General features: G+C 41.0%; 1 protein-coding gene across 2 annotated transcripts in view; it reads left to right on the forward strand.

Annotated features, from left to right (window-relative positions):
• Positions 1-2,135: 2,135 nt before the first annotated feature.
• LOC136879162 (uncharacterized) overlaps positions 2,136-21,558 on the forward strand; it is a 71,439-nt gene continuing 52,016 nt past the window's right edge. The window contains exons 1-2 of one of the 2 annotated variants that reach the window (XM_067152923.2): positions 2,136-2,358; positions 7,526-7,697. Coding sequence is in view for 1 of the 2 variants with exons in the window: in XM_067152922.2 (XP_067009023.2) it covers positions 2,332-2,358 (27 nt within the window). In the remaining variant the exon portion in view is untranslated. The remainder of the gene's footprint in view (positions 2,359-7,525; positions 7,698-21,558) is intronic. The other variant, XM_067152922.2, reaches the window with a different exon arrangement.

Here is a 21,558-nt window from a genome sequence, read left to right on the forward strand (position 1 = left end):
TTTTAGTAACATGTTATTTGAAGTAGCTCTCAGATAGTTGGAATATTTATTGAAAGTAATCTATTTTCAAAGTATGCCGGAACCTGATTGTATAAGAGAGAAAGACCACTTCCTTCCTATTTATATTTTATTAGGTCTTGTGGCGACGATGGGATATGAAAGGCCTAGGAAGCGGCCGTGGCCTCAATTAAGGTACAGCCCCACCATTTGCCTGGTGTGAAAGTGGGAAGCCACGGAAAACCATCTTCAGGGTTGCCGACAGGGGGTTAGAACACACTACCTCCCGGATGCAAGCTCACAGCTGCGCGTCCCTAAACGGTATGCAATAATTTAAGTTCAGTTTGAAACGGAACATACCTAATGAAGTAACAGCTCAATTCTTAGAAACAAATTGTTTTGAAGGCTAAGCGCACATGCTTTATGTCTAAACCCAATGCACACGTACTTTTATCGCCTTATTAGTAATAATAATAACAATAATATTAATAATATACCGTAATAATAATAATGCCGCCTCTATGGTGTAGTGGTTAGTGTGATTAGCTGCCACCCCGGAAGCCCGGGTTCGATTCCCGGCTCTGTCATGAAATTTGAAAAGCCTCGGAGTTCAAATGAGTACAGGTTGGTTCTATTCCCTTCTCAGCGATCCTGGAAGTGGTTTTCCGTGGTTTCCCACTTCTCCTCCAGGGAAATGCCGGGATGGTACCTTACTTAAGGCCACGGCCGCTTCCTTCCCTCTTCCTCGTCAATCCCTTCCAATCTTCCCATCCCCCCTCAAGGCCCCTGTTCAGTGTAGGAGGTGAGGCCGCCTGGGCGAGGTACTGGTCATCCTCCCCAGTTGTATCCCCGACCCAGAGTCTGAAGCTGCAGGAGACTGCCCTTGAGGCGGTAGAGGTGGGATTACTTGCTGAGTCCAAGGGAAAATCCGACCCGGGAAGGTAAACAGATTAATAATAATAATAATAATAATAATAATAATAATAATAATAATAATAATAATAATAATAATAATAATAATAATGTTAAAAACATGACGCTGACGAATTTTAGCTCCACCGAGCTCGATAGCTGCAGTGGCTTAAGTGCGGCCAGTATCCAGTAATCGGGTGATAGTGTGTTCGAGCCTTACTGTCGGCTGTCCTGAAGATGGTTTTCCGTGGTTTCCCATTTTCTTACCAGGCAAATGCCGGGGCTTTATCTAAATTAAGGCTACGGCCGCTTCCTTCCACTTCCTAGGCCTTTCATATCCCATCGTCGCCATAAGACTTATCTGTGTCGGTGCGACGTAAAGCAAATAAAAAAAATAAAAAAGACACATTAGCTCCTTCAAATACCACCGGTCTGAGTCAGGATCGAACCTGCCAAGTTGGAGTCAGAAGGTCTGCGCCTGTAATTGCATCACTGTACTTGAAAATACATGCGGTTTTTAAAATTATTTTTTGTAATAATAAAGTTATTGAAGTTTTGCAGGAGTTCTTTTACGTGCCAATAAATCTATCGACACGATGCTGCCGAATTTTAGCTCCTTCAAATACTACCGGACGGAGCCAGAATCGAACCTGCCAAGTTAGGGTTAGAAGGTCAGCGCCTCAACCATCTGAGCCATTCAGCTCCTTCAAATACCACGGGACTGAGCCAGGATCGAACCTGCCAAGTTAGGGTTAGAAGGTCAGCGCCTCAGCCGTCTGAGCCATTCAGCCCGGCACACCTTATTAGTTTAATTGCATCACTGTACTTGAAAATACGTGTCAATCATCTGTAAGAGAGTTGTAAGGAAACAGATTTGACCATAGATCGGTCTATAACAGGTTGGCTATTTTAAAGCATCGGTAAATGGTATTCCAGTATTTATTTTCTATAACAGTAAAACAAAGGTCCTAATGGATCGAATAAATCGGTATTTTAGTTATTATTTCGATGTGCTTTTAATTATGTTAATTATATCATGTTCTATAATCCCATTTCGTATAAATTCATCGGGATAGTTTAGTGACGTAAGATGGCGGCGGTCGCACGCCTTCGGCTTCTGGATAGCTGCTCAATTCCAGCCCAATCTATACGACCTTTGTCTCAACGAGGGATCCAGTTGGCCGTGGTAGAGGTCAAAGTTGAGTAGGAGGCGAATAATAAGAAGAAGTACACGTGTGAAGCGGTGAGCAAAGAGTAGTTTGAGTAGTGTTTGACATCGTTGTTTGTGTTGGATGTGTTGGAGCTCCTTGTGACGGGAAACTATAGAAGTCTAGCGGGAAATCATGACTGAAAGAATGAATTTAATGTTAATCGGACTGTTCCTGATGATGTTCAGTGGATGATGAGAAAATGCAAAGCTGAATGGTGGTAAATCCATTGGTTATAAATGTAAGAAGAATGTCTTCTTCGGAGTCAGGTTATGTTATGTGGTCCTTCATAATAAATTTGCTTTCAGCTGATATCCATATCAGAATACTCCGAAGTACATAGCCGCACAAATACCAACAGTATTTAATAGATATATTATATTGAATAGTTACGGAAGGGGTGAGGTATTTAAATATGTTTAGCTCAAAGATGGGTTCATATACCCGTAAGTAAGTCGTAAAATTTAAGAAACGAGATTTCCGTTTCTGGAGGTGGACATGGCCTTGAGGTTCACTCAGCCTACTCCAGAAATGAGTACCAGGTTAATTCCTGGGGGCAAAGGCGGCCTGGCGTAGAGCTAACCACTCTACTCCATCAAGCGCCGAGGTTATGGATAGTGGAAGCCTTTAACTTCCACCCCTCTCAGTGCCTTCATGGTCTGTACGGAAATGATTTTGCTTTGTTTTTAGCTCAAAGATTGCCGCTTTGATGTCATGTTCCAATCCCTGTGATGGTGCAGGGTGGAATATTAACAAATATTGTTTAAGCAAGGAAAGGGGAGCTAAACCCTATAACGAAGGGAAGTGGCTTCAGCTATAGTGTGTTTGAAGCGCACTGTCGGCAGCCCTGAAGATGGTTTTCCGTGGTTTCCCATTTTCATACCAGGCAAATGTCGGGGCTGTACCTTAATGAAGGCCACAATCACTTCCTTCCCCTTCCTAGTCCTTTCCCGTCCCATCTTCGCCATAAGACCTAGGCCTATCTGTGTTGGTGCCACATAATTAAAAAAAAAAAAAAAAAAAAAAGTAATTAAAAGGTTGCAGGAACTGGTATACTGTCGTTAACTAGCTTATCTCATAGCTGTTTTCAAAGATGTTTTGAATTTTTTTCACACATAAGTTAATCGGTCTGGAATCATCCATCAAGGAGTAGAGTTACGGAAAAATTTCTTTCTTCATCATATCTTACGGGTCCCTGGAGCCATCTGGGCCATTTTGAGATTCGGACAGAGTTTAAGGTCAGATTCTTTCTTGACGCTACATGTTTTATTGTAAGAAAATTCTGTCCTGAAATCCACCAGTATTTCAACCATGATTGTCACCTTTTCTCTTTTCAAATCTTATACTTTCCTGAGTATTAGATTATTACTCGCACACTTTTTAGTGATAGATTTGTGTACTGGGTTTAGGAGTAAGGAGGGAGCTCTCCCTGTTCCGGTAATACTGCCAACTGAATGGAAATGATATCTGAATTGAATTGATAATATGATCGATCGATATTAATTTTCTTAACCTTTTTTATCTTAAGCCAACAACTGTGTCACACACACATTATATAACATTTCTTGATGCGGATCTTGTTCCTAGCATGAATTCTATAGTTTGGCTTTGCTGTGTAAACAGCATTGCTAGTACGTAAAACGTACGCCAGATGTTGCACAGCGATGCATAAGCGATTCATAGTTTGCGTTTCAAAGGGTGCCAATACGAATCTCGAAGATCGTTGAGGTCGACTGATTCAGCACTAGGGTTTCCATCTATCACTAAAAAGTGTGCGAGTAATACATTTGACTCAGTACGTCTGTGTATACATTACTGTAGTATAAGAAGCATGCTACAGTAGTGTGCAAATTAACTGGGACAAGCTCATATTTTACAAAGAATTGAAGTTGGAGCAATTCAACTGTTGTACTGTTGGTAGACTATTGTTGCCTTGACCATGAACAACAATTGTTGGTACCCTCCAGTTCAGTTGAGTGCTTGTATTGTATAGCGACAGTGTGTGTTATTTATGTGTTCTCGAGAGGAAAACTTTGTCTTCGTTTTAAAATGGACATTTCACCAATGAAGCGGGCAAAACTAGTTGCTCTTCGTGAACACACATCTATGACTATGAGACATTGCCTTTGTTGTTGGTGTGGGAAAATCTAGTGTTTCAAGACTTCTTAGGGCATATCATGATACTGCCTCATTGTCTCCAAAGAGAAAAGGCAGATGTGGACGGAAACGAAAAACCACCCCTAGAACTGACAAAATTCCACTTAGAAACAGTAGAATTCATCCTCACAAGACAAGCAAAGACCTTCAGAGAGATTTATTGGCTACTGGGGTCGAAATTGATTCTTCAACGGTACGGCGTAGGCTTCTTGATTGTGGGCGGAAGGCACAAAAGCCAATAAAAAAAGCAGTTGTTAACGCCTGCCATGAAGAAAAAACAGTTGGCATGGGCCAAAATATATCAATCTTGGACCTCCAATGACTGGAAACGTGTAATTTTCAGTGACGAATCACATTTTATTGTTCAAGGTTACAGAGCATGGGTTGTCAGGCGAAACACCCATGAGGCAGTGCGAGCTGAGCATCTTAAACGGACGGTAAAACATCCCCCCCAAAAAAATTTTTTGGGGTTTCTTCACTGCAAGTGGTCCTGGGACTCTAGTTCCAGTTGATGGCATGATGAATTCAACCAAATACATGGAAATCCTAAGGCACAGGATTGTGCCATTCCTACAGACCTTCGCAGATGGTGGAGTAACATTTCAAAATGATCTGGCCCCGTGTCACACTTCTAAAGCAGTCAAGACATTCGTGGAAGGAAACAACATTAATGTGCTTCAGTGGCCTGGTAATTCACCAGACTTAAACCCCATAGAGAATTTGTGGAGTATTGTGAAAAGGCGTCTTGTTAAAATGGACTGTTCAACAAAGGAACGCATGTTAGTAAATGTGGCAAAAGTGTAGTTTCATGACGAGGAACTACGAAACATCTGCTCTAACCTGATCGAATGTATGCCACAATGTGTTCAGATGGTCATTAAAGCAAAAGGACACATTAGTTATTAATATTCAGTAAGCTCCTAACTGTATTATACATATAGTAATAAATCGTGTTGTCCCAATTAATTTGCACACTACTGTATATTCCACAAAAAAATCTAGGATAAGTTATAGTACATTTCTATTTGAACAAGGGGTTCTTTTTTCTCTCTCTCTCTCTCTCTCATTACATTCTAGCTCTTCAGTTCTTCTCTCTCTCTTTTCATTTCTCAGCTTGTCAAGTGCTGGATTTCTTGCTCAAATTGACAGATATGATCCTCTCTCAGTCTAGTACAGTGGCGTAGTGTGGGATCAAGATGTGGGTTACTACTAGACTTAGGTTACACTCCCCCTCCTGCCTTTTCGACAGTTGGTTTAGTGAACGTCAAGTTTTAAGCGTTTTGAGCCACTGGAGTAGCCTGCTGTGTTGTCAGGCTGTTTCACAAACTACTGCCTAGGCCTCTGCCACTACCAATAATAAATGCCTGATTAGCGGAAATGATAATATAGTGTTTAGCAATTTAAAGCCCGGCTTTTTAGCTAAATGGATAGAATGCTTGCCTTTGGTCCAATGGCCCTGCTTCAATTCCTGGGATCAAGCCCTCGTACTATTAATTCCCCTGACTTGGGGATTGGGTGTTTATGATGTCTTCGCCATTCATTTCATCCTCATTGGGTCACCACCAAGCCTTTCCAGAGGCTACCGGTATCCACTGTTATTATTATCAATTTTAAATGTAGAATTTGACAGTATTACATGCAGTCGTACATGTCGTTCACTGGTTTATTAGCTTCCTCGGTAGATCGGTGATGGTGTCCGACCCATAATCACGGGTTCGATTATCAACAACAAAAGAGAACACTAAACCTAAAAGAATGCATTTCATTTTAGTAGATCTAGCTATAAAAATAAAATTATATTATTTGTTTAGCAGCAGCTCTGGTGTCTTCCTGCAAGGATGTAGAAGTAGACGGGAGTGAAATACAATACCTGCCAACCCTTCCGATTTACCCGGAAACTTTCCATATTTTAACTCGTCTTCCGATTTTCCGATTTATTTTTATGTCTTCCTCTTTTTGACCAATGTAACCAATGATGATGATGAAGAACCTCCAGTACAGTCATTACTTTTCCCCTAGGATAAAGGATAAATTCTTGCGTGCTTGTGTAATTTACTCAACCTCATTTTCAAGCGTAATTATTTGATGTTTTATTTCGCGAGTGTATCGTGTTTCCCTGCTCACCACAGCAGTGTGTGTGCTTTACTGCCGGGTATTTGGGACGGCAATCATCCTACAAGCAAGAAAGGCTAGCGAGCGAAAGTGACTCACTTAATCAGGACGAAACAATAAGTTTGTTATTGTGTGGTTCGCGCGCTTTTAACATCGTTTCTGTGCTTAGTTTCATTGGAGTTGTAGGCCACTTGTTTTTCTTGCATTTCTGTGCTTTGCCCTCCCCTCTCAAAATCTTATGTTAATAATGTATGAGACATATTGAATTGTTTTATATGTGGTGGTTTCGTGCATTTCGGTGCATAATTTTAATGAGTTGAATGTATTTCAGGGAGTTGTGTTGGAGAGAGTTTCTGGTATTTTCTCTTCACGTTTGTATGTATGTTCAGTCTTCAGCCTTAAGGCTCGTTGGATCCTCAACAGCTCCACCGTCAGCTGTCATAGATGGCTTAGACATCACTGAAGAGACGTACTAGAGAAATGAGGTAGTTTCCCATTGCTTTCCTCACTGAGCCAGAAGTTGCTATTACATATCAGTCTGCCAAGCCCACTGAAATGCATGCTCCAACCGACCCGAGGAGCAACATTTTCACACCATTGATAGCAGGGACTGGCTGCAGAACGAATGGAATTACTAGCATCGCTCATACCTCAGTCACTTTCATATTGTCAAAGCCAAGTATAAGACAGAGACAGATCAATGAAAGTAACAAAATCACGCTATCCCATACCAGAAGACATAGTGCACTGTAAACACTAGGTCCTGCCAACAAATGCAACTTTTCACGTTATGGCCAAAAAAAAAAAAAACTTTATCTCCAAGTGTTCAGAGATACCCATAAATTTTCGTTCATTTTACCGTCTAGTAAAGGAAACTATTATACATTTTGTTGCATGTGTCTGTGTTATATAAATATTATTTGCATGTAAGTGTCATAAATGAGAGTGATTAGGTACATTTTCTTGTAAACATTTTTATGTTTTCTTAGTTTGAGATTTTAAATTGAATTGGTCAATTCGCATTGTAAGTGTAGATTTGTGTGCCTTTTATTGTGTCCTTTTTTTCACGTAGACCATGGTGCAATATATGTAATGAAATCCAAGAATTAAAAAATCTTCCTATGTTTGATTTCCAAAAGTTGGCAGGTATGGAAATACCAGCATTCTATTATCTACATAATTAAGTCAGAAGTATGAGGTCAGGAAGTATATACGATGGGGAATGCATGGTTGTTTGGAATTGAACCTGTGATCATGGGTTGGACACCACCACTGATCTACCAAGGAAGATAATAAACCAGTGAATGACAGGTACGAACGTTGGTAATGCTGTAAAAATTTACATTTTAATTTAATACATACATACAAAAAATAAATACATACATTATCATTGTAGACCGTTATAGCATTCAGCGTTCAATCTGCAAGCCTCTGTGAATTTACTAAATGTTGGCACAATCCTCTATTTGCAACTAGTGCTGTAGCCTCATTTCGTTTTTTACCTCTTATCTTTAAATCTTTCGAAACTGAGTCTAACCATGATCGCCTTGGTCTCCCACTACTTCTCTTACCCTCCATAACAGAGTCCATTATTGTCTAGGTAATCTATCCTCCTCCTTTCGTCTCACATGACCCCACCACCAAAGCCGATTTATGCGTACAGCTTCATCCATTGAGTTAATTCCTAACTTAGCCTTTATCTCCTAATTCTGAATGTCCTGCCATTGTTCCCACCTGTTTGTACCAAAAATCATTCTCGCTACGGTATTAATCCAGCCCGGGAGGCACTACATTTGTAATGTTATAAGTGAGTGGAAATTAATGAAATCTTACTGGGAGAACGTCCGAGAGGAGAGATGTGTTCATTGCGATGTCCAGGAACCCACCAACCCGCCCCAAAAACTACATTTACTTTTATAACCTAATGAAGATTATTACACGCCATATTCATTTCTCAAGTAGCTTCTTGTATTCCTATTGGTCAATGTAAACTGGCATGTGATCTTCCCGAGAAGGAACTTCATCATAATGCGTTACCAACCGCAGCACAATAAAAGCGCAAGTAAATGTGTCGTCGTCCCAGTCCACGAAACTAGAGGGCTACGGCCGCGCTCAGGAAACTAGGGGCCTAACGCCGCTTCGCGGCTTCTAACCGACCAGACCAATGGTCTTGTCCACGGCAAGAATCCTAACTATCCAGACCAATGGTTTTCTCCACGGCAAGAATTCTAACTGTCCAGACCAATCGTCTTTCCTCACGAAACTAGGGGCCTAACGCCGCTTCGCGGCTTCTAACCGGCCAGACCAATGGTCTTGTCCACGGCAAGAATCCTAACTATCCAGACCAATGGTTTTCTCCACGGCAAGAATCCTAACTGTCCAGACCAATCGTCTTTCCTCCCGAAACTAGGGGCCTAACGCCGCTTCGCGGCTTCTAACCGTCCAGACCAATGGTCGTGTCCACGGCAAGAATCCTAACTATCCAGACCAATAGTCTTGTCCACGGCAAGAATCCTAACTATCCAGACCAATGGTTTTCTCCACGGCAAGAATCCTAACTGTCCAGACCAATCGTCTTTCCTCACGAAACTAGGGGCCTAACGCCGCTTCGCGGCTTCTAACCGTCCAGACCAATGGTCTTGTCCACGGCAAGAATCCTAACTATCCAGACCAATAGTCTTGTCCACGGCAAGAATCCTAACTATCCAGACCAATGGTCTTGTCCACGGCAAGAATCAAACTAATAATCACCGCCGCCACCACCACTACTACCAGCTATCGAAGCAAGCATAGTTCCTAAGTACAGAGGTTGGCAGCACTGAGCACTGCTAGAGAACATCCTTTCTGAGTAGGCCGCGAGCGAGGAAACAAACGACAGTCGCTACGCGTGAGTGCCTCCCGGGCTGGACTAATGATAAAAAAAATAGTTTCATCCAGGAGCTGACTTCCTTCTTACAGAACACTGTTGATTGTAACTGCGAGCTCATTGGATTAGCTCTACTACACCTTGATTCAATCTCACATACTATATTACCATCCAGAGAGAATGCACAACCTAGATACTTAAAATTATCTACGTGTTCCAGCTTTGTATTACCAATCTGGCATTCAATTCTGTTGAATTTCTTACCTACTGACATTTAGTCTTCGAAAGCTTAGTCTTTGAAAGGCTAATTTCCATACCATATTCATTGCACCTATTATCAAGTTCCAAGATATTAGACTGCAGGCTTTCGGCACAGTCTGCCATTAAGACCAAGTCGACAGCAAAGGCCCGACTGCTTACTACATTTCCACCTAAGTGAATCTGTCCCTGCCACTTTATACCTTTCAGCAGATGATCGATGTAAGCTACGAACAGCAAAGGTAAAAGATTACAGCCTTGTCTACTGCAACCCAATTGTCAACATAAATGCCTTTGATTGATTTTAATAATTTACCCGTAATTCCATAGTCCCCCAGTATGGTGAACATCTTTTCCCTCGGTACCCTGTCATATGCTTTTTCTAGATCTTCTTTCTTAATCTGCTTACCCTCCAGGGTCGGTTTTTCCCTCGGACAGAGCGAGGGATCCCACCTCTACCGCCTCAAGAACAGTGTCCTGGAGCTTCAGACATCGGATCGTAGGATACAACTGGGGAGGATGACCAGTACCTCGCCCAGGCGGCCTCACGTGCTATGCTGAACAGGGGCCTTGCGGGGGGTGGGGGGGGAGATTGGAAGGGATAGACAAGGAAGAGGGAAGGAAACGGCCATGTCCTTAAGTTAGGTACCATCCCGGCATTTGCCTGGAAGAGAAGTGGGGAAACCACGGAAAACCATTTCCAGGATGGCTGAGGTGGAATCGAACCCATCTCTACCCAGTTGACCTCCCGAGGCTGAGTGGACCCTTTTCCAACCCTCGTACCACTTTTCAAATTTTGTGGCAGAGCCGGGAATCGAATCTGGGCCTACGGGGGTGGCAGCTAATCACACTAACCACTACACCACAGAGGCGGACTTCTCTAGATCTACGAAACATAAACCCGACTGTCTATTCCTCTTCTAACATTTTTCAGTTACCTGGCGCATACTGAAAATCTGATGCTGAGAGCCCCTCTGTGGTCTGAAACCACACTGGTTTTCATCCAACTTCCTCTCAACCACTGATCGCACCCACCCTTCCAAGATGCCAGTGAATACTAATTAGTGAGATACCTACCTCGATAGTTGCAATCCTTCCTGTTCCCTTGCTTACAGATAGGTGCAATTACTGCTTTTGTCCAATTTGAAGGTACCTTACGAACACTCCATGCTAATCTTACTACTGTATGAAGCCATTTCGTCCCTGCCTTCCCACTATACTGCTGCTTTATGACAATGGACTTTATTTACCATCCCTTCCACTTCCTCAAGCGTAATTTCACCAACATCGTTTTCCTCCTCCCCATGAGCTTGGTTGTTCACGACACCACCAGGAAGATTTCCTTTTACGTTGAGCAGATTTTCAAAATATTCCCTCCACCTATCCAGTGATTCCCTGGGATCTATTATGAGTTCACCCTAATTACTCAAAACACTGTTCATTTTCTTTTCCGCCCTTCCTAAGATTCTTTATTACTGTCCAGAAAGGTTTCCCTGCTGCTTGACCTAGCCTTTCCAGGTTATTTCCAAAATCTACCCACGCCTTCTTTTTGGATTTAACAACTATTTGTTTTGCTCTGTATCTTTCATCTACATACAATTCCCTGTCTACATCGGCCCTGGTTTGGAGCCATATCTGATAACCCTTCTTTTTATGTTTATGAGCTGATCTCACTTCATCATTCCACGAAGATGTTAGTTTTTCGCATCTTTACACACAGTTGTTTCTAGCCATCAGAGCACAAGGAGGGCCATGACTCAGAATATAACCGAGCTCGATAGCTGCAGTCGCTTAAGTGCGGCCAGTATCCAGTATTCGGGAGACAGTAGGTTCGAACCCCACTGTCGGTAGCCGTGAAGATGGTTTTCCGTGGTTTCCCATTTTTACATCAGGAAGATGCTGGGGCTGTACCTTAATTAAAGGCCACGGCCGCTTCCTTCCCCTCCTAGCCCTTTCCTGCCCCATTGTCGCCATAAGACCTATTTGTGTCGGTGCAACGTAAAGCAACTTGCAAAAAAAAAAAAAAAAAAAAAAAAAAAAACATCTAAAAAGCAAAGAGAGACTCAGAAGAATATATCCCAAGATGGCCACTGTATGCCACCCATTGTCTTTCTGTATCCTGAACCTGCTTACTGTCCACTGTTCAAAACTTTTCACTAATCATAACCATATACTTATAATTTCCTCATTGTGGAGATTTTCTACCCTTATTTGTTTGCAGACAGATTTTACTTTCTCTGTCCTAGGCTTAGAGATACTTAATTCACTGCAGATCCCCAAAAAACCCATACATTCCTAACGGGCTTCCTGAATTTGAAGTCGGTTAAGATATAGTGTATTATGGATCTGGTACCCCTAGCCTATCATGTGTAGCGGTTAATAGCCTTATGCTTGAAGAATGTGTTTGTAACTGCTAAACGCATACTTGCACAGAAAACCAACAATCGCTTCCCACTCCCATTAGCTTCCATATCTTCCCCATTTTTACCAATCACCCTTTTGTATCCTTCAGTTCTATTTCCAACTCTCGCATTGAAATCGCCCATTAGCCCTATCCTATCCTTGTTGTTGACCCTGACTACAATGACACTCGAAGCTTCATAAAACTTGTCAACTTCATCCTCATCTGCACCCCCATATGGTGAATACCCTGAGACAATTCTCGTCCTAATTCCTCCAACTGCCAAATCTACCCACATCATTCACTCATTTACGTGCCTAACAAACTATGTTGCGTGCAATAATATTCCTGATAAACAGCCCTACCCCACTCTGCCTTTCCCTTTTTAACACCCGTCAAGTACAATTTATAATCTCCTATCTCTTCCTCGTTATCTCCCCTTACCCGAATATCACTTACTCCTAGCTCATCCAGATGCATCTTTTTTGCTGACGCGGCCAGTTCTACGTTTTTTTTTTCATAAGCCCCATTAATATTGATAACTCCCCATCGAATTCCATTTAGGAGTCCTTTGCCTATCAAATGGGAGTGGGACTCCATTACTCCCGTAGGTCTGAGGCTTGCTTAAAATGTTCTGAGCTCTGTAAATTCATGAAGCAGGATGCTACCCTACTTACACAGTAAGAGTGAGAATCTCTCCTCTGACGGGTTGGGGACCACCGGTGGATTGTATAGTTCTAGCTGCCTGAGCATAAGGAGGGCCATGACTCAGAATATGTCCAAGATGCCCACTCCCGTTCTATTACAACTGGTATCCCGACTCTCAGGATCACTTACTTGGCCACTCAGCCTGCCCATGGTTCACAAACTAGGATGTGACTACAGTGTCCCACACTATGAACCATTTTAATTTAATAATAATAATAAAAATAATAATAATAATAATAATAATAATAATAATAATAATAATAATAATGTGTGTCTTCTGGAAAGGCTTGGTGGTAATATAATAATGATGAAATGAATTGCAAAAACATCATAAACACCCAGTCTCCAAGCCAGGGAAATTAAGAGTACGAGGAGGTTGATTCTGGGGAAGATGTGCGGTAGACTTACCAGCAAGGCTGTAATCTTTCATCCTTGTTGTTTGTAGTTTACATGGATCATCTGCTGAAAGGTATAAAGTGGCAGGGAGAGATTCAGGTAGGTTGAAATGTAGTAAGCAGTCTGGCCTATGCTGACGACTTGGTCTTAATGGCAGATTGTGCCGAAAGCCTCCACTCTTATATCTTGCAATTTGAAAATATGTGCAGTGAGTATGGTATGAAAATTAGCCTTTCTAAGACTAAATTGATGTCAGTAGGTAAGTTATCGAAGAGAACTGATTGTCAGATTGGTGATACAAAGCTGGAACAGGTAGATAATTTTAAGTATTTAGGTTGTATGTTCTCCCAGGATGGTAATATAGCAAGTGAGATTGAATCAAGGTGTAGTAAAGTGAATGCAGTGAGCTTGCAGTTGTGATCAACAGTATTCTGTAAGAAGGAAGTGAGCTCACGGACGAAACTATATTTACATCTGTCTGTTTTCAGACCAACTTTGCTTTACGGGAGCAAAAGCTGGGTGGACTCAGGATATCTTATTCATAACTTCATAAGTTAGAAGTAACAGACATGAAAGTAGCGAGGATGATTGCTGGTAAAAACAGGTGGGAACAATGGCAAGAGGGTACTTAGAATGAGGAGATAAAAGCTAAGTTAGGAATGAACTCAGTGGATGAAGTTGTGTGCATAAATTGGCTTCGGTGGTGGGGTCATGTAAGGTGAATGGAGGAGGATAGATTGCCTAGGAGAATAATGGGCTCTGTATTGGAGGGTGAGAGAGAGAGAGAGAGAGAGAGAGAGAGAGAGAGAGAGAGAGAGAGAGAGAGAGAGAGACCAAGAGGACGATGTTAATGTCAAACTATGAGCATAGTGTGAACTGACAATTGTCCTTCAATAAATAGACAAATTGTGAAAAACAAGTTTAGAAAAGTTTAACTATTTTTGTGTGTGTTATTTATGTGTTTTCCTTTAAAAATGATATTAGGCCTATTTGTGTGTGTGTGTTTAACCCATGTCCCATTTCTCTTCGGAGTCAGGTATGAAGTGAGATGAATCTTCGTAGTGAGTTTTTCGACCAGATGTTCTTCCTGATGTCAACCTCATCAGAGGAGATAATGAGATGAAATTAATGACGTGAGATATGATAGTATATTATTACATAAAAATTCATTCATGGTTCATGGTGTGAGTTACCATAGTCACATCCTAGTTCGTGAACCATGGGCAGCAGCTGAGTGGCCTAGTATGGGGTCCTAAGAGTTGGGATACCAGGTGCTATGGAATGGGATTGGGCATCTCAGACATAATCTGAGTCATGGCCCTCCTTGTGCTCAGGTGGCTAAGACAAGGATAGGATAGTGCTAATGGGCGATGTCAATGCGAGAGTTAGTAATAAAACTGAAAGATATGAAAGGGTGATTGGTAAATGTGGGGAAGATATGGAAGCTAATAGGAATGGGAAGCTTTTGCTGGACTTCTGTGCTAGTATGCATTTAGAAGTTACGAATTGATCAGATATGAAGAGACCTGCAGGTCAACCTGACCATGGAAGAAGGGCCGAGTGTTGCAAGGCTGAAGTGGCTAGGACACGTTAAGCGGATGCTGGTGACTCGAACACCAAAGAAGTATTTTAAAAAATCATTCTAGGACAAAAACCAATTACGCCCTAGAAAAAGGTGGTTAGATCAGATAAGAGAAGACCTAGGGAAGAGAGGAGAAACATTGGATGCCCTAGAGAGAAAAGCATACCAGGCCCTTAATAAATGTAGGCACATCGTTCTTAAGCATCCTACCTGGCTCACTGGAAGGAATTCATGATGATGATTAAGTTACAAATACTCTACATTCTTCAAGCATAAGGTTATTCACCGCTACACATGGGAGGTAATACCAATATAAATGGTCCGTTAGTGGACATTATAAATTTTCCAGCTAGCTCATTCTTGGTTGCCAGCGTTTCGCCCTCGTGTGCTAGGGTGGGCTCATCAGTTGGTACCTAGCACACCTACCAATACGCTGGCTAGTGCATACCGTGGAGGCCACTGCATAGGCTAACTGGAGCCACCGGCAGTGCCAATGCACTAAGAGACTTTGTCTCATCACTAAAAATTGATGCCTGCTTGGCCATCAGATGATATAGATGTTGATTCCCATAGGGAATCTGAAATATTTGTCCTGAATGAGCAAATTTATAATACCAGTATAAATGGTCCATTAGTGGACATTATAAATTTTCCAGCTAGCTCATTCTTGGTTGCCAGCGTTTCACCCTCGTGTGCTAGGGTGGGCTCATCAGTTGGTACCTAGCACACCTACCAATACGCTGGCTAGTGCATACCGTGGAGGCCACTGCGTAGGCTAACTGGAGCCACCGGCAGTGCCAATGCACTAAGAGACTTTGTCTCATCACTAAAAATTGATGCCTGCTTGGCCATCAGATGATATAGATGTTGATTCCCATAGGGAATCTGAAATATTTGTCCTGAATGAGCAAATTTATAATACCAATATAAATGGTCCGTTAGTGGACATTATAAATTTTCCAGCTAGCTCATTCTTGGTTGCCAGCGTTTCGCCCTCGTGTGCTAGGGTGGGCTCATCAGTTGGTACCTAGCACACCTACCAATACGCTGGCTAGTGCATACCGTGGAGGCCACTGCGTAGGCTAACTGGAGCCACCGGCAGTGCCAATGCACTAAGAGACTTTTGTCTCACCACTAAAAATTGATGCCTGCTTGGCCATCAGATGATATAGATGTTGATTCCGATAGGGAATCTGAAATATTTGTCCTGAATGAGCAAATTTATAATACCAATATAAATGGTCCGTTAGTGGACATGTTGATGGGAATCAACATCTATATCATCTGATGGCCAAGCAGGCATCAATTTTTAGTGATGAGACAAAGTCTCTTAGTGCATTGGCACTGCCGGTGGCTCCAGTTAGCCTACGCACTGGCCTCCACGGTATGCACTAGCCAGCGTATTGGTAGGTGTGCTAGGTACCAACTGATGAGCCCACCCTAGCACACGAGGGCGAAACGCTGGCAACCAAGAATGAGCTAGCTGGAAAATTTATAATGTCCATTAACGGACCATTTATATTGGTATTATAAATTTGCTCATTCAGGACAAATATTTCAGATTCCCTATGGGAATCAACATCTATATCAATACATGGGAGGGTCGGGGCACCAAATCCGCAATAGACTATATCTTAACCGATTTCGAATTCAGGAAATCTGTTAGGAATATTTAGGTTTTCCAGGAATTTTTCAATGATACAGACCACCGTCTGGTCTGTAGTGAACTGGGTATCTCTAGGCCTAGGATAGAGAAAGTGAAATCTGTCTCCAAACGAATAAGGGTAGAAAATTCCAGGACGAAGAAAGTACACAGAAGTACATGGATATGATTAGCAAAAAGTTCCAAACAACGGACAGTAAGCAGGTTCAGGATATAGAAAGAGAGTGGTTGGCACACAGGGATGCTGTAGTAGAAACAGCAACAGAATGCCTAAGAATAACTGTGTGCAGAGATGGGGAAAAGCAAACATCTTGGTGGAATGATTAAGTGAGAGCAGCTTGTTAAAGTAAAAAGGTGTATCAAGAATGGCTCTAAACAAGGACTGATGCAGACAGGGAATTATAGGTATAATTAAAGAATTATAATAATTATTATTATTATAATTATTTTAAGGAAACAGAGTGAAACAAATAGTTGTTGAATCCAAAAAGAAGTTGCGGGAATATTTTGGTAATAACCTGGAAAAGCTAGGTCAAGCAGCAGGGAAACCTTTCTGGACACTGTTAAAGAATCTTAGGAAGGGAAGGAAAAAGGAAAGGAATAGTGTTTTGGGTAATCAGGTGAACTCATAATTGATCCCAGAGAATCACTGGACAGGTGGAAGGAACATTTTGAAAAATCTTCTCAGCGCAAAAGGAAATCTTCTAATTACGTTGCAAATGACCAAGCTCATGAGGAGGACTACAATGATGTTGGTGAAATTTTGCTTCAGGAAGTGGAAAGGAAGGTAAATAAACTCAATTGTCATAAAGCAGCAGCAATCAATGAAGTTAGACCTGAAATGGTGAAATTTAGTGCGAAGGCAGGGATGAAATAGCTTCGTACAGTAGCAAGATTAGCATGGAGTGTTGGTAAGGTATCTTCAGATTGGACAAAAGCAATAATTGCACCTATCTATAAGTAAGGGAACAGGAAGGATTGCAACAACTATCGAGGTATCTCATTGATTAGTATTCACTGGCATCTTGGAAGGGAAGGTGCAATCTGTTGTTGAAAGCTAGTGTAGTTTCAGACCACAGAGGCGCTGTCTGGATTGGATTTTCAGTATATTCCAAGTAATTGAAAAATGCTACGAGAGGAGTAGACAGTTATATTTATGTTTCGTAGATTTAGAGAAAGCATATGGCAGAGTACCAAGGGAAAAGATGTTCGCCATACTGGGGGACTGAGATTAAGGGTAGATTATTAAAATCAATCAAATTCATTTATGCTAACAATTGGGCTGCAGTGAGAATTGCTGTTAGAATGAGTTCTTGGTTCAAGGTACTTATAGGGGTTAGACAAGGCTGTAATCTTTCACCTTTGTTCTTCATAATTTACATGGATCATCTGCTGAAAGGTATAAAAGTGACAGGGAGGGATTCAGTTAGGTGGAAATGCAGTAAGCAGTCTTGCCTACTCTGATGACTTGGTGTTGATGGCAGGTTGTGCCAACAGCCTGCAGTCTAATATCTTGGAACTTGAAAATAGTTGCAATGAGTATGGTATGAAAATTAGCCTTTCCAAGACTAAATTGATGTCAGTAGGTAAGAAATCCAAGAGAATGAATGTCAGATTGGGGGATACAAAGCTGGAACAGGTAGATCATTTCAAGTATTTAAGATGTGTGTTCTCCAAGGATGGTAGTATAGTAAGTGAGATTGAATCAAAATGCAGTAAAGCTAAAGCACTTAGCTCACAGTTGCAAATCAACAGTATTCTGTAGGAAGGAAGTCAGCTCCTGGATGAAACTATCTTTACGTTGGTCTGTTTTCAGAAGCTGGCTTGAATCAGGATATCTTATTCATAAATTGGAAGTAGCAAGAATGATTGCTGGTACAAATGGGTGGGAACAGTGGCAGGAGGTTTCTCGGAATGAGATAAAGAGGCTAAGTTAGGAATGAAGTCGATGGATGAAACTGAACGCATAAACTGGTTTTGGTGTGGGATCATTTAAGGCGAATGGAGGAGGATAGGTGACCTAGAAGAATAATGGACTCAGTTATGGAGGGTTAGATGAATAGAGGGAGACCAAGACGATGGCGGTTAGTTTCAGTGTCTAACAATTTAAAGATAAGAGGTGTAGAACTAAACGAGGCCACAGAACTAGTTACAAATAGTGGATTGTGGTGGCGTTTATCCACTGTCCACAGTATATGAGCATATTCATCTCCGAAGAAGACTCTTTCATTTAAAATATGCGTGAAAATCACCATAAGCAATGTGGTAAATATAAGTATTTCTCTAGCGAAGACTCGCATTCCTGACATGAAATTATAATGTGAAAGATTCTCAACCTTGACACATAATCATTACATTATTACCATTCCAATACGAAATATCTACGCAATAAATGGTCTGGTGAAAAATCAATTTATGATGACGATGTTTCATAAATATAATAGACTTATTTTAGTAAAATTCGTGCATAGTAGTCACGATTGCATGCAAAACCAAATAAGTAGCATACAGATAACGAGGATTCTGATGGTACCATTATAAAGAACTCATCACACACTACGAAATATCATGAAATTATTTGGCGACGATCCTATTATATCACTCAAGTTGTCTTCTTTAAATTGTGTCACATTCTGACAACAGGAAATGAACTACTCTACTATAAAGCAGCTACACAATAGAATAATGAAAGACAATCCCTTTGGGGTACTTATCGTGCTGACAGATTCAGGACATTACAAGTTGTCCATTTCATGACCGTATCGATGTTTAATCAAGAAGTAAGTATAAATAACTACCTAATCGATACTTTATCGATTAGGTGGTTATTTATACTTACTTCTAGATTCAGGACATGCGGCTCCATCGTCTCAGCTGTTAAATGTTATGGATTGGACACTTTCAACATATTTCCAGACCCTCCAGGACACCATCCTGGGTTTAGGCCTGCATGGTCTTCTTGGTTGACATTTTACAATAATAATCCATTACATACATCACCATCATGACCTGAAACTTGTACAAAAGTATTAATACAGTGTCATATACCAATATAAATCTATCAGTGTTTTAACTGAACACCCGCCTTATTTTCCTTAATTAAATTCTATCCTATGATTTACAATTCAGTTCTCGTATTTCCTAGATATCAGCTATTCAGATTTTGAATAATTTATAATCAGATTTCTTTCCGTCATAACCATCTTAATTGATGTTCAATCTCCTTCTCATAAATACATTGTTTTTCTTAAAACAAAACCCTATTCCGATTTTCAGTAACAATATCAGCTTGCGTTCTTTTAGTTCACTATAAATCATTGGCCGGTAATCTCCTTTCCATGTGTTTTACATTTATGTATAATCTCTTTGATATTAAACATTCTTATAATTGGGAACCAAAGTAAAGAAACACGCTTAACAATCCGATTCATATTCTCAATTTATGTACCAATCAGTTACTTCATAATATGACTATTCGAGTACTCGGATTTATTCCGTGACAACTAGATAATGTATAACCAACGTAGATAAAACGGAACTTAGCCTATATCATTCAATCCATTCCATGGCCTCCATCGTATATCTTGTTATCGAAATTAGACGTCACACATAGATATTTACTTTACTCTTCCGTTGAGCTATGACATTTCATGTAGTAGTATTTGCTTATACAGACATTACTGTTTTGGACATGAATTATATGTATACCACGAGATTCTGAGCTTATGAATTTATCGATATCTCCAAAATTCCGTTCCATTTATTGTTCAGTTGAGTGAGTTCTCTCGACTTATTAGTGTGTCTGGACATACAATGACTGGACGTATACTATTATGTGATTTCCGTAGATTTCTTCTTTGTCATAAACTTCAATGGTTCCTGAATTATTTTCGATCCGGAATCCATGGGAAGGTTATAGTAGTAACTTATTAGAAATTAGCGTGCTTATTCTATTGTCAAATATTTGTGTAGTAGAAATACGTATCTGTAGAAACTCTCTTACTAGAATTCTGTTGTTTTAATTAGGATAGGCTTAACTGCAGTTTGGAATTGTGTAATTCTTGTGTATTCCTTTCGGTATTCAGTAATTAACGGCAGTTTTCATCCTGTTAGGGTGTCGTAGGAAAAAAATATAGTACGACTAAGTAGGGTTTTTTTTTTTTTTTTTGCGAGGGAGTGTGGAAAATCTTTCATAAGACGCTTGTGAGGGTCCGCACTCAACAAGTGTGTGGAGATTCTTACCCACTAAAAACCACACTCCCTTTTCCCACGACGTTTATCTCCACCCCGGAAACCGCTCTCGCATTACTTCAGGGCGGATGTCGTGCTTAATGCATCTTGTGCTTCATCTTCCTTTTTCTGCTTTACTGTCTGTCGTAATCATCCAGGTCCTTCTTCTTCTGACGCAGAATATTTTCTACGTAGACTGCCACCTGGTCCCAAGATTCTCGACTTCGTAGCATTACTGACACGATCCCTTCTGGCGTCAATTCTCCGTGCATAACTTCTAAGCATCTTCTTTGTGGCAGCCAATGAACACACGCAAAGAAAGTATGTGATACGTCATCGATATCACTGCAGTATATGCACACCGGACTAGTTGCTAGCCCTAGCCTATGAAGAAATTTTCGGAAGTATCCATGACCTGTCAAGAACTGTGTGAGATAGTAGTTCACTTCAGCATGATTTCGGGCAACCCATACGCCCAGAGAAGGTATCAGTCTTTTCGTCCATTTCCCTCTAGAATCATCTTCCCATCTTGTTTGCCATCGTTGCATTCTGTGACTATGAGCCAAAGCCTTTGCCCTTTTCCTTCCTAGCTCTTCTTGTGTGAGCCAAATTTCTTGTCTTTCGAAGGCCAACAAGTCAATGGGAGCTACTGCTGCTACTACTAGAATCGCAGGTTCTGATACTGTGCGATATGCGCAAGCAATTCGTAAAGCTGCTCTCCGTTGTACAGCCGCAATTCTTGTCCGATATTTCACAATTTTTAACGACTAAGTAGTATAGTGTAATAATATATTAATTACCTTATTGTTATGTGATCTTTGAGTACTAACCTAGACAATATTTCTTGCCTTTCATTTTTTGTGTGCACAGAATAAGTTATTTTACTCTTTCTTTTCATTTCATTATTCTGTAAAGAGTGGCTAAGGAGTGTAAGTGTAGGAATTTTGGGTGTGGGCAGGCATTAAGGAGTATGAGGGAGGAGTTGGAGAGTGAGGGAGATAATTAGGATTCTCTCAGTGGACAGGACGGAAAGTAGGCCTCCCTCAAACAATGTACAGGATACAGTAG

Source organism: Anabrus simplex, chromosome 8 (assembly GCF_040414725.1).
Source record: "Anabrus simplex isolate iqAnaSimp1 chromosome 8, ASM4041472v1, whole genome shotgun sequence".
Lineage (NCBI taxonomy): Eukaryota > Metazoa > Arthropoda > Insecta > Orthoptera > Tettigoniidae > Anabrus > Anabrus simplex.